Source organism: Chrysochloris asiatica, unplaced genomic scaffold (genome assembly GCF_000296735.1).
Source record: "Chrysochloris asiatica unplaced genomic scaffold, ChrAsi1.0 scaffold00440, whole genome shotgun sequence".
In the NCBI taxonomy this organism is placed as follows: Eukaryota; Metazoa; Chordata; class Mammalia; order Afrosoricida; family Chrysochloridae; genus Chrysochloris; species Chrysochloris asiatica.
In genome coordinates this window covers 1,002,228-1,023,982 of record NW_006408958.1, presented here as the reverse complement: position 1 = coordinate 1,023,982, position 21,755 = coordinate 1,002,228, and the positions used below count along the sequence as shown (strand labels likewise).

Genomic DNA, 21,755 nt, shown 5'->3' with positions numbered 1-21,755 from the left:
AGGGGAACACTGAGACAGGTTTGCATGGACTAAATGGGACAGAGGTAAATAGTGATGCATGCTCAACCTTAGAGCAACAGGGTTTTGTGATACAAGGATCGAAGCATAGTCGGAGGAGGGGAAACAATACTAAGATGCGTAACTGTCTTATGAATATTGGTTTCCCTTGCCTACCATTGTAAAATAGACACTTGAGTGGGATAAAAAGAAATGTTGGAAAACAGGATTACAGAAAGTTTGTGAGCCCATCGTCAGCCTATAACTGACTGGAATACCTAAAAGGGGTTCTACAACTTGCCCAGTGGAATATATCTCTTGCGGAGCCTTTGCAGAGTATAGGACCTTAGGTGGAATCCTGAACCCCATCCAGAACCTTCTGAAGTGGGAGATTCCCACTAGAAAGGACAAGCAGACCAGCCTGGAACAGCTAGAGCGACAGAAGATACATCTTCAAAGAAAGATCATCAGGAAAAACCCAAAACAGAAATGGCAGTCTGATTGGCTACTACAAGAACAAGTAAGTTGTTTGCTGGGAAGCCATCAAGGCAAGCAATCAAGTCCCTTCAGGACAAACCCCCTCTAAGACTGAAACTCAAAGGGAACAAATGAGCAGGCATGTAAGCTTGCTGACTACCACACTGGTCTACTGGTGTGTGGAAGAGGGGGAAAGACAGCAATGAAGAAATGGGCTGAGTTCAATCATGTTCCATAGACTCCCATTGATGTGGAGATGAGAGAGAGAAGAGGAAGGGCTGGCTGGTCCAAAGTGTGGTGAGACTCGGGGACATTTGAGCCCATGAACAAGGACATAGCCACAGAGGGCTAGAGCTGAGAGTGAAGCATTCAGCTGATATGAAGTGAGGGGAGACACACAAGAACACCCAAACTTGCAGATAATACCCATTTGACCTAGCCTCAATAACTTGATAAACAACTCGACAAGAGGAAGATTTAAACAAAAAACACAATTTTTGATAAAGGAAATGAGGGTAAATTGCTACAAATTGATGAACTTGACCTCTATTCATGGAGGTAGTAGCTCAAAATACCAACAGAGAGGGAAGGAGTCTTCGCATCAAGTATCAATCCTATTCCCTATGTACAGGGTAGATACAGACAGGCATCTTAGACGTTGGCTACCTAAAATGAGGGGGCGATAAAGGCACAAAGTGACTGGCTTACAAGGTTTCAAGAGGGAATTTAGTTTCAGAGTGTGTGGGGGAAGATAAGAGTCCCCACTAAGTAGATTTCATCTTGTCTAGATGGGTCTGGCAAAAAGAGATGGGGAAAGATTCTTATGAGTCAAAAGTGAGTAATTGCTATCATGACTAATTGCGACTGTCACAACTGTAAAGATAGACATTTTGTAACAAAAATGGGGGAGTAGTTAATCTTACAGTCCAGAAACATAGGACCCTAATACCATCAAGGTAGAAGAGCACAAGCAGAATGTGGGAACTTATCCAGAGAAGCAGCAACACCAGAGATGGAGGCAGAGACAGGAGGGACATGATGAGAGGGAGCAGCTGAGGACTCTAGATTCATGGCAAGATAGAGGTTGAGAATTGGTGACCAGGAGGCTGACTTGCAGAAGGTGCCTTTTGGTGGTTTAAATTATTATATATGCTTGAGTAGTTTGTTTGTTTGTTTTAAAAAAAATTAAAAGTGCTAAAATGAATAGAGAGAAATACTGTTAACTGACGGCACACGGAGGGGATTATAATCATTGTAATGAAACAAAGTATATGATTTGTTGAATGTAAAACTGATGATCTGCCCTGTAAACTTTCACTCAATTCACAATAGAAACTTACACACACAAAAAAAGATAATGGATTTTTTCCATAAATTTTTGGAAGCCCCTAGTAATAAACATCACTAAATGGTACGTGTAGGAACAGTTGAATCGGTGTATGCTTTGTTGTGTATATTCTCAACAACATTTTTTTTTTCCAATGGAAGAAAAAATAAAAGGGAGGGGACATCAAAAATAGACAAAAGGGAAGACTTGGGCTAAAAAAAAATTGGGAAAGAAGCTAGTAGAAATTACCAGAGCTTTGGATGGACTATGTAAAGTATCAGGAAAGATCACAAACCAATCCTGCTTCTTTAGAGGGACCGTGTTCACCGGAGCCCACTCATTCTCAACAGCATTGAATAAGACAGAACAACACACACAGTAAAGAACTAGCCAAAGAGAGACTGTTTTCTACGAGTTTCAAACATATCTGCTAAAAGTTTTTATAAATTTGAAACTCTTGATGAAGAAATTCTTTTCTAAGAAAGCATTGTTGTGTTATGTGCCATGGCGTCAGTTCCGACTCATAGTGACCCTGTAAATCTTTATGGGCCCCAAGGCTGTAAATCTTTAAGGGAACAGAAAGCCTCATCTTTCTCCCACTGAACAGCTGACAGTTTCGAACTGCTGACCCTCAGATTAGCAGCCTGATTCGTAAGTACTATGCTACCAGAGCTCCTTATTTGCTAAAAATGGCCTTAAGCAGAAGTAAGCTGAAGTGTCCCAAAGCAAACGTAAACCACCTGTCTGCTTCCTCCAGAGATGTCTCCTGCTGTTGAGACCTCAGGGTGCCACCTCAGCAGAGCAGCTCCCCTGACACCTTGCCCAGAGCTCCACCCTCAGGTCCACCTCAGCGTCCTTGTTCCAGAGGTGCAGTTGTAAGCTGTCCTCCTGTGGCTGCCACACATAAAACGGAACAAAACCACATGTACAACCGTCCCATCCGGAGCTGGTCCCTGATGGGCTGCACATCTGGCTGCTATGATCCATGGGAATTTCACTGGCTGATTTTCTGAAGTAGATTGCCAGACTTTTCTTCCTAGTTCATCTTAGTCTGGAAGCTCCACTGAAATCTGATGATAGCAACATGCTGTTTTGTAGTACTTATGTCTATATGAAATTATTGATCTATCTATTTATAACACAGCCTTCGGTATGGGTTGCATCTCAATGTCAGAAAAACAAAAATCCTCACCACTGGACCAATAAACAACATTCTTATCAACGGAAAAAAGATTGAAGTTGTCAAGGACTTCATTCTTCTTGGATCAATCAACACTCGTGGAAGCAGCAGTCAAGAGATCAGACGACGTATTGTATTGGGCAAATCTGCTGCACAGGAACTTTTTAAAGTGTTGAAGAGCAGAGATGTCAGCTTGAGGACTAAGGTGTGCCTGACCCAAGCCATGACATTTTTAATAACCTCATATGGATGTGAAAGCTGGACAGTGAATACGGAAGATCCTAGAAGAACTGATGCCTTTGAGTTGTGGTGTTGGAGGAGAATATTAAAAGTGCCATGGACTGCCAAAAGAACCAATAGATCTTTTGCAGCCAGAGTGCTCCTTGGAGGCCAAGATGGCTAAGCTTCGTCTCTCACACTTTGGACATATTGTCAGGAGGGAACAGTCGCTGGAGAAGGATGTCATGCTGGGTAAGATGGAGGGTCATGCCAGAAGAACAAACAATTCTGTGTTGGAAGAAGTATAGCCAGAAAGCTCCTTAGAAACCAACATAGCCAGACTTCATCTCTCATACTTTGGACATATTTTCTGGAGGGACCAGACCAGTCCCTGCAGAAGGACATCAAGCTTGGTAAAGTGCAGGGACAGTGAAAAAGATGGAGACACCCAACAAGATGAAGTGGCAAAGTGGCAGCATCAATGGGCTCAACCCTCACAACAATGGAGAGAATGGTGCAGGACCAGGTGGCATTTCATTCATTGTACACAGGGTCGCTATGAGTCAGAACCGACTCGACGACACTTAGCAACAACAACAGCACTAGTGAGAGGTATGCACACCACGGAATGATCAACCATTCAAAAGGGCAGCATTTACCAAAGGACAAATTCAGAAAGGCATGAAAACAAGATTCACAGGGAGGAAGTGGGATCACTGGTTTACATGGGAAGGTGAAAGGAAACAAAGTGTAGGATTTGTTGAATGTAAAACTGGTGATGTGCTCTGTAAACCTTTACTCAATTCACAATTAAAAGTTTTTTTAAAAAAGAAAAGACTTGTGTGGTAGAAGGAGTGAGCTATAAGCCTTCACCTTTCAGGGGCCACTGCTTCCTCAAGGACCTGGAGTTCGGAGCATCGTATGAATCTGCTGCCTTAGGACCACCACCACTGATAATCCATCCTCATTGTGCCCCATCTAGAATGTGATCTCCATAAAGACAAGAGTTGTGCCTGATTTGTCCACTACTGAATCTACCAGAACCTCAGTAAGAGTTCAGTCAATACAGGTGAAATGCACAAATGAGTAAACCACTTCTTGTTGCCTGTCTCCCTCCTATAGAATGTAAACCTTATTAAGTCAAAGACCTTACCTGTCTCATTCCCTGCTTTAATCCTCTGCCTGCACCTAGACATAATAGGTGTTCATTAAGTGAATGAATGAATGAATAAGAGTCTCAAGTTTTCCTTTCAGCGTATTTCTCTTCAGAGCTTTGGTAGTTTCCTTTTTCTTATATAACACTTCCTGTGACACAGATGTAAGTCATTAAAATGATGGCCACAGTATTGTGGATCTTTAAAAGATGACCAAGGGTCAGCAAACTAGAAATCAGGGCTAAGAAAAAGCACCAGGCGCTAAGGTTCTAGCACCAGTGCTGACAATGACTTGGGGATGGTTCTGAGAGGTCCTTTCCCTGCAGAGACTCGAGTTTCCATGAAAAGAGCTGAAGGTCAGCGATTCTCAAAGCACGAACTGCGTATCACTAGGACATGGAGAAATAAGTAACTGAATGCCAAGTGAGAAGAAGTGTTATGGGGGAAAAATTAAGCAAGGTAGGGGGAGAGAGTGACAGCCAGAATTTGTAATAGGATGGCCAAGGAAGATCTCATGAAAAGGAACATCTTAGCAAAGTGAAAAAGTGGAGGCCTGGGGAAAGAGTGTTCCAGGCCAAGGAAACTACAAGAGCAAAGGCTCTGGGGCAGAAGCAGGCCTGGGATGTTTACGCAGAAGCCAAGAGGATAGTGAGATGGAGCAGAGAAAACTAACAGAGATGTAGTGGGAGGAGAGGTGGAGACTTAACAGGGGACATGCTAGATCGGGTCTTAAAACCATTGGGAGAACTTTGTCTTTACCCAGAGTGAAAGGAAAGCCGTCAGAGGGTTTACGCAGAGGAGGGGCATGATCTGATGTGCAGTGGGATCCTCAGGCAGACTGTGGGACACAGGAATGGTAGCAGAAAGACCAGTGAGGAGGATGCTGGAATTGTCCACACAGTAGACGATGCTGGCTTTGACTAAGGCGGCAGAGAAGATGGTGGTAAGAAAAGGCTGGATTCTAGATGTGTTCTGAAAAGGAGTCAACAGGATTTGCTGGTATGCACTGAATGCTGGGAGGAAGGGAGATCCTAGGGTCTTTCCACCTGAGGAACTGGAAAGATGGCATTGTCCTGTATGGAGAAGGCGGAGAAAGGCAGTGTGGCAGTGGGGTGGTCAGGTGTGCTGCCCATCTTCCCATCTCTCCACTTTCTAAGCACATGGAAGAGGTGAGATGTGATCATGTGGTCTGCATTGGCCAATGAAGCAAGCAGAATGGTAAGTGCCACTTTGGGGCAGAAGTTTAAGGAGCCAGTGCCATAGTCACCTCACCCTCCTTTCCCGCCTTAACAACCTAAGGATCCCCTGTGTGGACAGCATGGAATAGAGCCTCATCTGACTCACAATGGGCAAGCCATGTGAGAAAGGAACCATGGTTGTTTGAACCTTCCAAGATTTTCTGGCGCTCTGGTAGTACACTGGTTATGAATCAGGCTGCTAACCTCAAGGTCAGCAGTTCGAAACTACCAGCTGTTCCGCAAGAGAAAGGCTCCCATAAAGATTTACAACCTCGGAAACCCTATACAGGGTCACTATGAGTTGAAACTGACTCCACAGCACATAACCACCAACCACTATATATATATATATGAATGAGTCCTGGTGTGGCACTGTGGGTTAATGTGCTGGGCGCAAAGTCAGTTTGAACCGCAACGTCAGTGGTTCAAGCTCACCAGCTACTCCTCAGAAACCCTATACAGGATCGCTATGGGTTAGAACTGACTCAAAGGCACTTAACAACAACTATATATATATAAAGAGAGAGAATGCTGGTGTGGTGCTGCGGGTTAATGCTGCACTGCAGTACAAGGTTGGTTTGAACCACAAGGTTGGCGGTTCAAGTTCACCAGCCGCTCCTCGGAAAATCTATACAGGGTCTCTATGAGTTGGAACCGACTTGACAGCACCTAACAACAATAAAGCAACAGAGTCCGTACTGACTGAGGAGACACACAGTCTGACAGCTGGTTTGAAACCTGTTGATTGGGATGCCGGTTACACACCCAAGTGAATGGATGGCCTGACTGCGAAGACACAGTGAGGGCTGGCCAAGGGTCCTGTGGCCCGGAAGCTGTGTTCTGGGGAGAGTCTCCTCCTTCTGTGCCTTTCCCAGGACGACCCATTAGAGATGGGGCTGTAGGGACAAGGCTGGTAGACATGGTGCATCTGAGGGGGTAGAAGAGGAGGGGGTGGAAGGGGAGGAGGATGAAGTCTCTTCCTCCCCCATTATAGGACAGAACTCTCCTACAGAGAAAGAGGGCTGAAAGGGTAAAGAGGCGGCGGGCAGAACAGAGGGTATGGAGGCCCAAGTGCACCCCAGAGGGGCCTGGAGCAGGAATCCACCTGACTTGTCGCGAGGCTGCCTCCCACACACTGATCTTACTCAGATTGTAAATGACTAACAAAAATAGCACAGTATTCCTAAGACACACTTATTATTCTATTCATAATTTCTGTAAGACTTATGATTATCATTATTACTTGATGTTATTTAGGGAGGAGCTAATGAACTGTGATGGGCTGAAACTCCTCCCCCCTGCCACCTATTGGGGAGAAAAGAGACTGAAGAAGGGTCTGACCAGCTGCTGCTCTGTGGGGCCAACCAGCATGCCTCCTCTTGCCAGGGTCCCCCGACCCACTTTTCCAGATGGCGTGCACCTTCCCACCTTCCCAGGCTGTTCCAGGCTCCCCTCGCTCCCCTCTCTCCTGCCCAGCTCCTCAGGTAGGTACTGCCCATGTGTGTTCTGTCTCTGCCTGGCTGTCTGTCTCTCTCTGTATCTGTCTCCGGTGTGTGCCCCTGTGTGTGCATCTCTTTGTCTGTCTCTGCCTCTGCCCCCACCCCCACGTGGCCCTTCCTCTCTCAGTCTATCTCTTCCACAATCTCCTTTTCTGGACTCTTGAGTCTCCCTCTATCTCAGTCTCTCTCGGACTGTGTCTCTGACACACCTCAGAATGTCTCTATTTATATCTCTGTATCTCATTTCTGCCCCCATTGCCTCAGCCAGGGTTCTTCCCCCTGGACAGCTTTGTTTACCATCCCACAGCAGCACAGGGAGAGGACCCAGAAGCAACCAGGAGGCAGCCTCAGCCTGGCAGCCTGGACCAGGCTGTCTCCACCTCCCCATCCAGCTATTAGCCATGCTGGAGCTCGGTGTCCTTGTATCAATTCAGGCCATCAATGGACGATTTCTGATGCAAATCCAGCCATCCCAATGCTGTTACTACCCCACTCTGCAGATGTGGAGACTGAGAGCTGCCTGTTCCCCAAGAAAACTCAAACGAGCAAAGACTCAGGCTTGCTCTGCATGTCCCAGCAAGCACCTCAGGACCCTTGGGACTCTGCCAAGGCCTCAGCACAGAGTCTAGAGAGCCCTCCCCTCACCACTGGCCAAAACTAGGGGACTCGGGAGCCTCAACACCACCATCTGCCAGGAAGGCATCTCCCGTCTGTCTGATCCTGCCCCATCGTCTCCCTCCCACACCCACCCACACCCACACCCACACCTGCCTTTCCAATAGCCCTCAGCTCCCTTAGCAGAACCTTACTTTGGTTCTAAACCTTTCTAAAGTAAAGTTCACCTCCAAGGGACAATCAGAGACACCTGCAGAGGGAGATAGCTCCAAGGGATTCTGCCCCTTCCTAAATTATCACTGTGCTCTGGGTGCGAGAACATCACGGTGCTGAAGTGCACCTCAATCCCCTCTCTGCTCTCAAGGTGACTGGAGCTATAAGCAGCCAATACACAAGAAATAAATAAACCAGGTCATTGCAGAGAGTGACCCTACAGCGAAGAAAAATACGTTGGAGTGAGAAGAAGCCAGAGGCTGCAGGTGTGACAACTTCACTGAAAGAAGAGTTTCCCATACACAGGAAGCAGGCATCTGAGGCAGAGGAGCCAGGAAGAGCAAATGCACTGGGTAGGGTGGTGAGAATGATGGGGGGTGGGGGGGACAGCAGGGAGGCCAGCATGGTGGAGCAGAAAGAGTAAAGGTCACAGCAGCAGCAGGCAAGGCCAAGGCTAGGTAGTCAAGGGCCCTGGCTAGGGTCTCAGCTCTGCCTCAAACTCTGCCAGACACTCTGTCCGGCCTGCTCACTATACATCACTGTTGCTACAGATGTAAATGAGAAAGTGGGATCACAACACTCGTGCCTAAGACTGGCTGTGCTCAGAAGCCTGTAGGGCTGGTTAGAAATGCAGATTCCTGCGTCCCACCCCAGACCCATCAAGCAGAAGGCCCATGGTTGAGACCATGGGAATCTGCATTTTAACAAATGCCCCTGGTTATTCTGCAGCATAGCCAAGTTTGGGAAATGCCAGATGGATCAGAGGTTCTCAACCAGGTGTGATCTCCTGGGTGTGATCCTCTCAGGTCAAACTATATGTTTGGGACCATGCATTTCTCTGGGATGAAATCCATTATTTTATCTCATCACCACACAGCTCCATAACCCTGGACAATTATTAATCTCTGAACTCAAAGCAGAGGCTGGGGGAGTGACCACAAACTCTTTTCAGTTTCTGGATCTGTCTTGTCAAGGTGGGAATATCTGTTGTCCTTACCTGATCAGCATACACTCCCTGGTCCCAATTCTTCATCCCTGCTTGTATCCATGCCCTTGGCCATTATAACTGTGTAGTACCCTCCCACTCAGACGCTGGGCTGAACCATGTGATTTGCTTTGGCCAATAGAATGTAAGTAAATGGGATGCAAACAAAACACTTGAATCATTTCTCTGATTTCTACCCCTCCGCTATCACCATGAAGGCGCTCTGGTAGCGTAGTGGTTACGAATTGGGCAGCTAACGTCAAGGTCAGCAGTTCAAAACTATCAGCTGTTCCGTGGGAGAAAGATGAGGCTTTCTGCTCACGTAACGATTTACAGTCCGGGAAACCCTGTGGTTTAGGTACAGTTGCCCTTTTCTCCCGTCCCAGAGGTTAGCATGTGACCAAGGCCAAGCAATCATCACAATCCATCACCTTGGGCCACAATGACTGGTTTAGGAGAGGATATATAATACAAACTGGTTCAATGAGATTCAGCTCTGGGATTATTGTTTCAACCTAGAGATTTAGAAAAAAAGTCTTTTTTTTTTTTTTCACTGAAGTTACTGGAAGGAAAGAAGCAAGCTTAAGGCTTTCAGGGCTTAACACATGGGAGAGTCTATCTGAGAGTGAAGCTAGCCCAGAAGAAGAAACAGCCAAGTGGGAAAGATAAATTCCCAGCCACACTACTTGACCCAGCCACATCGTAGGCCTGGACTTGTCTCTTTTTAGCTAAAGTTCATTTCAATTGAGTTTCTATCACTTGCAACTGAAATAGCCCTAGCTATCGAGGTTGACTGGGGGATGTCTACCCAAGTCTCAGATCATTCCTCTGCCTCCAAAGTCTACTTCCCATCTACCCACAACCCACAGGTCTGAGTTATGTGATCTTCCATCCACCCTCCCAGGCCACAGCAGACTGGCCCAATCATGGCCCCCACGTCCGTGCTGTCTGACCAGATTCTTCTTCACGGATGTGACAATGTCAGCATGGACACTCGGGGTGGGAATGAGTCGTGTGTCCATACCAATATTGTCAGGATTCTTGGAATTTGATGTGCAGACTGATTTTATTTTACTTTCTTTTTTCTTAACTGAATTGGTTACCAAATTAATAATCAAGGATTTTCATATAAAAACCTGACGCTTTGACACAAAGGGCAACTTGTCACTACATGGACCCCATCCTGCATGCACTGGATACTCCCCAGGCCCTCACTGTCCCCACAATTCCCTCCTGCTCTCTCAGGTGTCCAACGTGGCCCCAGTAGAATTTTAGTCGGTGGCTCTGGACCCACGAGCAGGTAGCCAACTCTGGCCTTCGGTGGCCCAAGTAGCCCTGGCTCTGAACCTCATGCCCAACAATTTCACCTTCAGCTGAACTTGGAGCATCCACGTCATTATAATAAACTCCCCCTTATTCTTATTTGAAGCATCCTGGTAGCAAAGTGGGTTACGCATTGGACTGCTAACTGCAAAGTCAGAAATGTGAATCTGCCAGCCACTCTGCAGGAGAAATATGTAGCTTTCTGTTCCCGTAAAGATTTACAGCCTTGGAAGCCTTAGACAGGGTTGCTGTGAGTTGGAACCAGTACCACCATTCTTATTTAGGATCAGGTCTGTTTCTGTCCTTTCAGACAAAAAGAGCTTTGAAAATTGCTTAACCACCAAGATCCTGCAGGCAGTTCAGATGCTATTTCATCTCCACGTGATATCCTGAGTGTCAGAGTTCCCAGCAAAGTCTTACAGCTTCTCATAGTGTCCCATGATGTACCCCTTTCCTTTTTCAGAGAGGAGGGGGGAAAAGAAAAAGTCCGTAAGAGCTACAGGCACGGGGTACTCTGGCTGTTCACAGAAATCGCAAGAAGTTCCTAGAATCCCAAATGCAGCCAACAAATATTTCCTGAATCCTTCCTAAGTGCCAACCTCATCTAGATTCTGGGGTGTGGCATTATGTGAAATTGGCAGCCCTGCCTTCGTGGAGCTGGCATCCAAGCAGGGAGCGTGGTGCAGTGAGTTACTTGATATGATCGGCATGGGGCAGCATCAACAGGCTCAAACGTGACGGTTGTGAGGCTGGCACAGGACCAGGCAGGGTCTTGACTCGCTGTGCATAAGGAACTGACAGGAAGGCACCTAACAACAACAACCACAATCCGTAGTGTTTGTAACGCCCACCAAAAGACTGGGGGCTGACCATGCAGATGGGGTGGATTTCCCCTTTTTCTAATGGGTCTCAATGAGAGAAGATAGGAGAAGATGCTGATAGGATGATATGATTCAGTTGTGAGTGATTGTCAATAGGGTTATTTGTGAGTATAAAAATGTTGTTGTTAGGTGCCATCGAGTCGGTACCAACTCACAGCAACCTTATGCACAGCAGAACGAAACACTGCCCGGTCCTGGGCCAGCCTCATACTGTTGCCACACTTGAGTTCATCAATACTGCCACTTTGCCAATCCATCTCGTTGGGTATCTTCCTCATTTTCTCTGACCCTCCACCTTGCCACACATGACATCCTTCTCCAGCGACTGGTCCCTCCTGACACTATGTCCAAAGTATGAGAGATGAAGTTTGGCCATCCTGTGACACTAGTCAATATTGCCATCCCCCGGGGCATAAACTAAGCTAACGTAGAAAGTAGAAGGGGGAGAGGGTCTCACTACCAGCAAGAAAACAGAGTCCAAGTGCTATATGCTAATTCACATGCGAAAGGCCAGAAATGATCACACACGCAGCCTGACCTTTATTAGTACACCGTCTCCACCGCCCCTGAAATAAACATCTTTCTGTTGCCAAAAAAAAAAGAGGAAGAAGAATCAGGAACCGAACCCAGCCATTGGACCCTGAGATCCCCACACACTGAACTTCCTCCATGCAGGAGTCAGAGCTATGACCCTAGAGAAGTGACAGAGAAGCCACGTGGTAGACGCAGCAGCACCCAGAGCACGCACGAGACAACGTGGTGGGTGGGTTTCCTGACCCACAGAGCTGGTCAAAATGAGTGCTTTTGGACAGGAGGCTTGCTTGTGGCGAGGGCTGCCTCCAGACACTTCATCCTGAGCATTTCTGATGCTGAATTTAACTGTTAACTTCCCTAATAAGCCCCATAACTGTGAAAATGGTCATAATCTGTGAGTATGATCATAATTGAATCCAGCAGAGAAGTAGACGAGTGCTGTGAGAGGGATGGGTAGAGTAAGAATCGGTAAAAAGAAAATAAAGGTTGGTGGGTAAAGGCACGTCTTGACCTCCACCTTACAGGAATCAGTCTTGGGCTAATGTTGATTTTCCTTCTTCCTTGTGAAGTTAGGGGAGATCAGATACTGCCCCACCCCATGCTTACAGTCAATGAGTGTGTGAAGATAGCAGGCGGGGAGACAGCAAAGAGCAAGTGGGGATCGGGGAAGTAGGGGAGGACCCAGAGGCTGGTTTTCACAGGATGGTCAAGGAGGGTCTCCTGAAGAAAGAGGCCTGAAAAAGAGGGGGGCTTGCAGATCTCTGGGAGAAGAATTTTCCAAGCAGGAGGAACAGCAAGTGCAAAGGTCCTGAGACAGGAAAGGCTGGGTGGCTGGAGCAGAGGGAATGATGGGGAGAGAAAGAGAGGTGGTCAGAGAGGCGATGAGGTGCAAGTCTTCCACGGCCTCAGAGGCATTGGAAGTCATTAGGGTGCTACTCAAAGGAGGGTACTGAGCAGAGAGAGGAGGGAGGTGGTCAGACTTAGGCTCTGCCCAGGTTCCTCTGGCTGTTCAAGGGTGGAAGCAGGAAGACAGCAGTCTGGTCCAGGTGAGAGATGCCAGGCTCAGACAGGTGGGCATGGTGGGGCTAGGAGGACAAGATCAAAATGAAGAGTTGGTAGGCTCTGCTGATGGACCAGCTGTGGGAGAAAGAGAGAGAGGCCCGTGCCTGAGCACCTTTTCACCTATACAGTAAGGAGGCTAGAGCAGCAGCCTGCAGACCCACCTAGAGGGCAGGTCTGCCAGGTGTTAAGAGAAAAGCCAGAAATCCAGATGTTTCTTTAAGTGTCTCAATTTCACTCAAAGACCATGTAAACACAGCCAGGTCAAATCAAAAACAGGTCTACAGCTCAGATCTGGTCCACGCTGCTATTGACACGAGGGTAGGGTTACAGTCGGGTCGCTTGCAGAGGTCATTTATGGGGGCCATTGATGGAGTACTTGCTGTCTGTCAGCCTATGACAGACACTATCAGCACACAGAGGGTAAGTCCCAATCTATGGCCACACAGTAGTCGAGTGGCAATAGAGGGCTGGGACACAGGCTGTCTAACCCCAAAGCCTGTGCTCATAATGGTACTCTGTCAACTTCATCACCCAGACCATAGAAACAAAACAGAAACCTCATTTTACACACGAGAAAATAAAAGGCCAGAGAAAGGAAGTGTGACTTATCCAAAGTCACTCAACAAACTGGCATAGGAGCTGAGCTCAGTCTGGGGCTCAAGAATCTTGGTGCAGAGAGAGCCCTTTCCAGTGAGCTGGCATCAGAAAAGCCCAGGGAGTCTCGGTGAATCCACTTGGGGTGTAGGGACAGCAGCAAAGAAGCACAGCAGGCAAGAGCCACACTCTGCCACTCACTAGCTATGATGTGACCTTGGGCAAGTCACTTCACCTCTCTGTGCCTCAGTTTCCTCATCTGGAAAGTGGGCATAACCATGATACCTACACCTCATAGGGCTGTTGTGGATGTGAAATGAGGTGACATGTATCTAGGACTTAGGATTCACTTTTCAAAGTTGGCACCTTCATCCACCAGTTGGTCCTAACAGGAACTCATCTAGTATTATCCCAGACCCCTGAAAATGGAGCGGCAGAATCTAAAGGACTGGGCGAAGAGTGGGGTTTCCTGTAGCAGCAAAGGCCTCCACTCCCACCCCTCACTTGTGGGTGAAGAAGGAGGTAGTTTGTGGTAAGTGCTTCATTGGAAGGGGCAGGGCTCCATCAGCTCCTCGTCTCATGGTATCTGAAGATGAAACTCAGAGCTTGGATACAAAGAGCAACAATAGCAGGCACTGACATCCAAGACACGAATATTTACTGAGCACCTACTATATGCCAGTGCTTTAGGCAATGGGGACCCAGCAGTGAAAGAAGCAGATGGAAGTCCATTCCTGCCTTCAGGGAACTAACAAGCAACATAGAAAATTAGCAAGGACGTCCATGTCAAGTTGACGTGCAGGAAATGGGGGTGGTGTGGGGGGCTTGTGTTTAATCACAAGGTCAGATAAGGCTTAGGGAGCACAGACTTATAGGAGACTGTCTGTGGCTACCTGAGAGATGAGTATTCCAAAGAGAAGAAACGGCCCATGCAAAGGCCCAGAGGCAGGAGTGTGCCGGGCATGTTGGTGCCTGAGAGGAGATGTAATGTGGCAGAAGAAGGGCCTGTGGGCGGGACATCAAGGGGCTGCCCCAGGAGGGACTCAATCTGCGGGAAGTATGACAGAGAATGGACTGAGGGAGCAACGGCAGAAGCAGAGACACCCAAGAGGGAAGAGGTGACTGCAGATGAGCGCGTGACAGATGGGGATGGCCGCTGTGGAGGCGCTGAACATGCATTGTAACTTTTCATTCAACCCTCGTACCTCAAGTACATGCTAACGGCTCTGGCCCCATTCTACAAACTAGCAAACTGATGTTCGTGCCTGAAGCCACAATGAAGTAAGAGACACCCAGGGTCTTGAGCCCAGCAGCCAAACGCCCACCCTGCACAAGAGAAAATGAGAGTTGCCCCACCCATTCTGAAAGGAATCAGAGCCCCAAATGTGCTCCTTCCCCAAGGCCATGGGTACCATTGTGGAACATGGTTGAGCCAGGCACTGAGGTCCCCAATCTTGGGCCACACATGATGTTCCTGCCTTCACCATCCACACCTAATCCACTGCCCAATACTGACCCTCCTTCCTGTGACTTGTTGCTCCTTTCCCTTCTGACACCCTGCCTCCAATCCTACCTCCCCAGTCAAGCCCAGTTCCACCTGCTGCCCATCCATCCTCTTCAAATCGCCATTCTTGTCCCCTGGGCCCCAGTCAGACAAACCACTGGCAGTTACACGTCTCCCCTCCCAGCCCAGATTTCACTATCCCTCCAGCCTGGACTTGTGTGCCCCTACCCAAACCCTGAATGCAGCTTAACCAGAAGAGCACCCCCCTCCAGTGCGTGTGAAGGGCTGGGACAGAGCTTCTTCTGGGCCACACTTCCCTTTCTGTTTGCTGAAGGAGGATGATGTTCCTTCTCGGAGGGAGGAGAAAAGGCTTCTTTGTGCCGGGTCTGCTGAAAGTGTGTCTGTTTCGGACAGGCTGCAGTTTTCTTTGTGAGCGCTGTCGATTTTTAGTGTGGGAAAAAGGGCTTATTCGATTTCCCTGTGGCTGCCCAGAGCGGGGAGAGGTTTTTCTGAGTACAGAAAGAAATTACCGAGCAGGCGTTTGAGAGGCAGGAACGGGCATTAAGCAGCTGCTTCTCAAGGAGAGGTTAGGATGCCGTGGTTGCTGTTTTCTTTCAGGCATAGGTGAGAAAGGGAAGAAAGGTGCTCACACCGGTCTGTGCTCTGTCCTTTCAAGAGGGAAGGAAGTTGGGCCTTGATGGTCTTGGGGGTGGGGAGAGAGGAGGGCAGGAATTTTTGTTTCAGGGTTGTTGGCATCAGTAAATTGCTATAAAGGATGTGACTGCATCAGGTGACACCAAAATGTCTGTAACTTTTTTGTGCATTCAGCCAAAATTTCTTATTTTTTATAGCAATATCACTATTAGTCATAACAACAGAAAGTATTTTTCTAAAGCCCAGCTTGCACAAACCAGTACACTTATAGTATAAAACTCGAAGCAAATTTATTTTTTGAAATTTCTAAGGGCTCTGTTGGAGTCCTGGTGTGGTGCTGTGGGTTAATGTGCTGGATTGAAAAGTCGGTTTGACCTGCAAGGTTGGCAGTTCAAACTCACCAGGTGCTCCCTGGAAACGCTATACAGTGTTGCTATGGGTCGGAACCAACTTGACAGCACTTAACAACAACAACAACGATGGCTCTGTAGGATAAGCACAGAACTGTGAGCTACCAGGTCGGTGGTTCATGCCTTCGGAGGGAGAAAGATGAAGCTTTCTGCTCCTGCAAAAATTTATAGGCTCAGAAACCGGATACAGGGTGAGTCAGAACCAACTCAGTGACAATAACCAACAACAAGAATGCACTCCAGTCAGGGTCTTGGTGTGGCACAGTAAGATAAACAATGGACTGCTAACTGCAAGGTCTGTGGTTCAAACCAACCAGCACTTAACAACAATATGCTCTGGCCAGTCCTGTCATTATTACAAAATCAGAATGACCCTTCGAACTTTCTGGTTTCATAGGCAGACACTACAAGCAAGCATTTGCTGTTGTTTTTGTGGCTGACAGTGTTTTTGTAGTCACTGATTTTGTCAAATGTTCTGGTTTTATGGCTATAATATTGCCCTAATTCATATTTGTAAACCTATATCAATAACTTTTTTGAGATTGAAAGAGTAATGAAAGGAAATGCAGGAAAAATATAAAAAATGTGTCTCTTCAGTTACTAATAATGTTGCAACTGATCGTGTAAATCAAGGTAGGAAGATTTTTATAAAACAACTTTGTTGTTTTTGTATTCGCACAATCTAAGAAATGGTGTTGTCAATGCCGTCAACGAGGTTCTGACTCATAGAGATCCTGTTTAGGGCTTCAGGAGAGCGGCTGGTGGGTTTGAACCACTGACTTTGAGGTTAGCAGTCCAGTGCTTTATCACATATTATTCTGTGATGAAAACAGATGATGAGCATCACTGAGAATTCTGTCTGATCTGGTACAGGAGAAAGTGCATGGTAGGGGGCTGGGAGACACCAACCCTGGCAACACTACTGTTCATTGGGCTGTTTTTCGCTCTTCAAATTAAAAAAAAAAAATGGTCACAGAATCCAGAAGAAAGGTTGTCATGGCAACAAAAGTTTGCAGCTAGGTACTTGCTGCCACCCTTCTGGGACCACGACAGTGCAGGAGGAGGCTTCGGGTGCTATGAGATCTGTTGGTGACACCAGCAAGCTGGATCAGAACTCTCAAATTTCTCATGAGCACTGACAGGCTGGGAATGATTTTCCAAGCACCCAGGGAGGAAAACTGTCATCTTCTGGGAGGGGTACTTTCTAACCAACGGTGAGCAATAGAAGAGTGAAAACTGTGGGTCTATTTATTTTCCCAATGAATCAACCATTCATGGTTTCCTAACAGAGAACTACAGGGAAGGGGAGATTAGGCCCCAGCCCATGGGTCTTATGATGACCCCCACACACCACCACCATGTACCTGCCTGTATGACTACCTGCATCATTTTCTTTCCCATCACTGCACCTGCTCCCCTCATGCCATGGGAACCCACTAGCTGTGAGCCTCTGGACAAATTTCTAAACCCCTCCGAACCTCAAATTCCTCATCTGGAAGTGGGTTCCTCAAGAACCTGCCTCAAAGGAGATGAGAATTCAACAACTGGCAGGTGGAAAATTGTAACAGGGCCTAGCGTTTTTGCACTGAATACATGCTAGCTACTACTGTTTAATATTTTCAATTAATAGTTTCCAAAAATACTTAGCCTTAAGCCTCCTGAGTCAAGCTCTGACTGTGCTGCAGGGAATCACTACAGGACTTGGACTGTGACCTTCAGGGACAGGCCAGGAGAGATCTCAGGTAGTTAGGAAGTCCAGCTGCCCAGCATGGCCAGGGCACAAGGCGGACAGAGTCACAGAGCATGTTTCTACACAAACAAGGTACTGGCGAGGGGCTCCCGAACCTTTGAAATGCTTTCTTATGCAGAGAGAGAGAAATGTATGGGGGCTATGAAGCCTTCCTATGGGAGATTGGGGGTGGGCTGTATGGAAGCTTGCATAAGACAGGGAATTTCAGTCAAAATATCTTTGAAGTTTAAAAAAAAAAATTTTTTTTTTTTTCAGATTTCATTCTAGAGTGAAAAATCAAGTTGTGAGTGCACACCAGGAATAAGCCTGGTGGAGTGAAACCAGTCAGGAGAGGATCCTCTTCAGAGACACCATGTGTTTTGGCAAAGTGCCAGCTGTTCTGAAGTGAAGTAAGTCACAGAAAAGTTCAGAGACAAGACATGGGGGGCAGCACCCCATGGAACCTGTGATTCAAAGTCCAACATCTGCAAATGTCTGTTGAAGAACACTAAGAGTTAGACACCACCCTAAGGCTAGGGACACAACCGCGAGCCACAGGCCCTGCCTTCACAGACAAGCTAACGACCAAAGACAGGCACCAGGACATTCCAAGTTGTGCCCAGTACTATAGTGACACCTTAGAAGGCAGATTGTTTTTGTTGTTTAAGTGCCCAGTCGGTTCCAACTCACAGCGACCCTGTGTAGGGTTGAACTGTTGACCTTGTGGTTCACACTGACCAGCGCTTTATCCAACAACACCACACCTGTGGAAGGCAGACAGGAAAGCCCATTTGGAGCTGACTGAGCCTGCCAAGGGAAAGGCCTTCCAGACGGAGGGCGCAGCTAGACTCCTGGAATCCTAACTAGGGTCAATTCTTCCCTAAACCCTGTAACCCAGCTAAACCAGCAGGGCCAAAATAGTCCTCTTGTTCCCGGCAAACTACTGGTTGGTTTTACTCACAGCTGAACTGGAGTGCACACTACCCGTCCACACTGGCGAGCTATGCATGCGCGAAGTCCTTCTAACCTTGGGAAAAGAGGTCAACTCTCTCCGCTGGATTCCCACACCGGACCTGATCAACATCCATGTCAGAGACCAGGGCATCCGAACTAGCATCTCCCGATATCTGTGGGCAGCTCCCTGAGCCCTGATGTTCTCTTGCTGCCACCTCTGAGGCAAAGGGAGGGGGACCAGGGAAGGAAGTAATTTGACCAGCCTCCTGAAAAGTCAGCCCTCCACCCCAATTCTGATAGAACCATCAGTTGCCTGCCCTGCCCTGCCTGAATCAGGAACCCCCCGTCGCACCCCTCCGGAGGCTGCCGGGATTCTGGCAGCAGGAACGCCTCGGGCAGGACCAGCTTTCCAGGAACCCAGGCGACTCCCCCGACTCTTGTGCTTCCCAAGCCCGTCTGGGAGCTAGTGAACGCGGTTGGGATGGGAGACTGATCGATCCCCTGGGCTCCTGCTCTAGGGGTCTGCGGTGGGAGGGGTAGCCAAGCTAGCGTCAGTCCCTGCAGCCCACCCCCAGAGGCGGGACAGGAGAAAAGGGAGTATCTAATGCCCCAAGGAGGAAAGAGGGGAGGGGCGAACATGGAGAGGAGTTCAAGCGCTGAAGGAGCGCGCGCCCCTCCGACCCAGGCTACGTGAGGGCCCGGGGGACTCTCTCCCCGGGTGAGCAATCTACCACAGGCCGCCCAGCGTGCGGAGGAGCCGGACCTCTGCCCGACCCTTTCCGCGGCGGGGCGTCCCGAACACCCACATTCTGCCAGGGACCCGGCGCGCGCGCCCTCCTCCCGAGCGGTCCCCACAGCCCGGCGGGGAGCGTGGACCACAGTCCCGCCGGCGGCGCGGGCCCTCGCCTGCCCGGAAAGGAGCAATGTAGGGCTCCGGCCGCCGGGGCCGCGCAGCCCGGAGCCGAGCCTGCCGCCGCCCGGGCGCCGCGCGCACTTACCGAGCCCGCCGAGCTCTTCCTCGCACGAGTACCAGATGCCGGTGTGGAAATTCCTCAGGAGGAAGCGGTCGTCGCCCGTCTCCCAGCTATAGAGCTCGCCACCAGGGGGGCCGCTTCCCGAGGCGGCGGCAGGAGCGGCGGTGCCGTTGGCCGTGGCGTTGGCGCCCGAGTTGGGGCAGTTGGCGCGCCCGCCCTGACTGCAGTCGGGCTTGGGCACCCGCTGCGTGCCCTGACACCAGTGCGTGGTGAGGAAGGCGGTGGTGGCGAAGAGCAACGCCAGCAGGTTCAGGGCCACGGCCAGGAGCGCTCGGCCGCGGCGGCTCGTCTTCATGCCGCCCGCGCCGCCGGGACCGCGCCGCCGGGGAGCTCCGCGCGCTAAGTTGGCAGCCCTCGCCCCGCGTTAGTGACTGCTGCCCGCCGCGCCCCAGGGTGCGAGTGCCTGCGATCCGCGGCGGTGAACGCAGCGTGGGCCCATGGCCCCGGCGTGGGGGCGCGGCGCAGGGGGCGGCGACGGCGGAGGAGCGGCTCCGGCGCGCTCGGAGCCCGGAGCGCAAGTGTACCTAGGAGAGAAGCTGCTGGCGCCTGGCAGAGACCACGGCGCAGAAACGCGCGCCCCTCCGTGGGGAGACACCTGCAGGCGGCCGGCGACACTGTTCCGGCGCCAGCCCGCACGGGGAGAGGGGGCGCCCCACGCCGAGCGTGGGCGGGGGACCGGCGAGCAGAGACGTTCACCCTAGTGGAGAGTCGGAGAGGCAAAGAGGATCCCAGGCGGGGCGCTCCCTGAAAAAGAGGCTCCTCATGGCCTTGGAACCACAAAACTGGCTGGGAGGGGCATCTTACAAGACACCAGAGAGGGCCTGTTCACGGGATATGGGTCCTCACAAGGGACATGGAAAAGCAGGACCACCCCCTCAGGAAAGGCCCCACGTAAGACTCTGACAGAGGAATTTCTCAAAAAGTGTAAGCCGCAGAACCTCATGCTGGTCCTGGAGTTGCAGGACTGGTCAAAGGGGTGCTGGTGGCAAAGAGCTTCCCTTGGGTGGTCCCAGTGTGGCAAAGGCTCCTCTGCTGGGTGAAGCTGCGGTCATCTGGGGTTTTATCTCATGAACACGGAATTGCAAGGAAGGATGAAAAAGAGGTGCCCCCCCCTTCAGGGAGCCTTATTTGAGTGTTCCCCACACAGAACACCCCACTCCCCTATCCTGAGCAGCATGAGCCTAGGAGGTCCCATGCTGGATACAGCTGCTGTAGCCACCAAGCAGGGCTACCCCACTGGGGGCTACCAACCAGGAACCTTCAAGAATCCAAACGTGTTAGAAATTTTTAAAGTAAAAAAACCAAGTTGGAAGATATTCATGAGTCTCACAGAGACCATCTTCATAACGTGGAAAGGGAAAGAAATTCACAGTTGAGTCTCCATTCCCAGCTCTTTGGTATGGGGCTGGGGAGTAGAGGTGTCAAGCACACCGACTTTGGGGCCAGGCAAACCTGGAGCTTGACCAGCTGTGGAACCTTAAGTCTCTTGACCTCTGTGAGCCTCCATTTCCATGGCTTTGGAGAGAGGCGCACTGCACCTCAGAGGCAATGTGATCATGCTTATAGACTGCATAGAGTACGTTGCAGGAACAGCATTGGTTCATCAATCATTTGGCTGCTAACCAAAGGGCTGCTGTTCGAATCCACCTAGTGGCTCCTGGAGAAAAAGACCTGGTGATCTCCTTCTGTAAACACCACAGCCTAGAAAACCCTATAGGGCAATTCTCTGTCACATGGGGTCACTCTGAGCCAGAAATTGACTCCATAGTACCTAGCTACAACAGGTGCTCAATAAATGTTGTTATTGTTAAGTGCCTGTGAGTCAGTTCCAACTCTTAGCCATCTTGTTTGGAATTTCTAAGGAGCGGCTGATGACTTTGAACCTCCAATCTTGTAGTTCAAATCAACCTTGCAGTCCAGTGTATTATCCCACCAAGACTCATTAGTTACAACATTGATTGACAAAACTAGGACAAGCCTTTTCAGACCCTCCACCTCAGCTCTGAAGTTGGTCAGGTTCCCTGAACTTCCTACACAGTGGGTACACAGGGCATGTGGTGCCGGGTGTGCAACAATTAATTTCATGTTGATTGCAAGAGCTCATTTGAATTCTACCTAGGCTGCCAGCTGCTCCAACACACCCCACCCCCAGTTTTTGGAGTGGCGGGACTA

At 49.3% G+C, this 21,755-nt stretch overlaps 1 protein-coding gene across 1 annotated transcript in view; it reads right to left on the bottom strand.

Annotated features, from left to right (window-relative positions):
- The window catches only part of GSG1L (GSG1-like), a 336,620-nt gene extending 316,742 nt beyond the window's left edge, over positions 1–19,878 (bottom strand). Inside the window, exon 1 of the mRNA XM_006877058.1 lies at positions 19,548–19,878. Coding sequence (XP_006877120.1) covers positions 19,548–19,878 — 331 coding nt within the window. The remainder of the gene's footprint in view (positions 1–19,547) is intronic.
- Between the last annotated feature and the right edge of the window lie 1,877 nt (positions 19,879–21,755).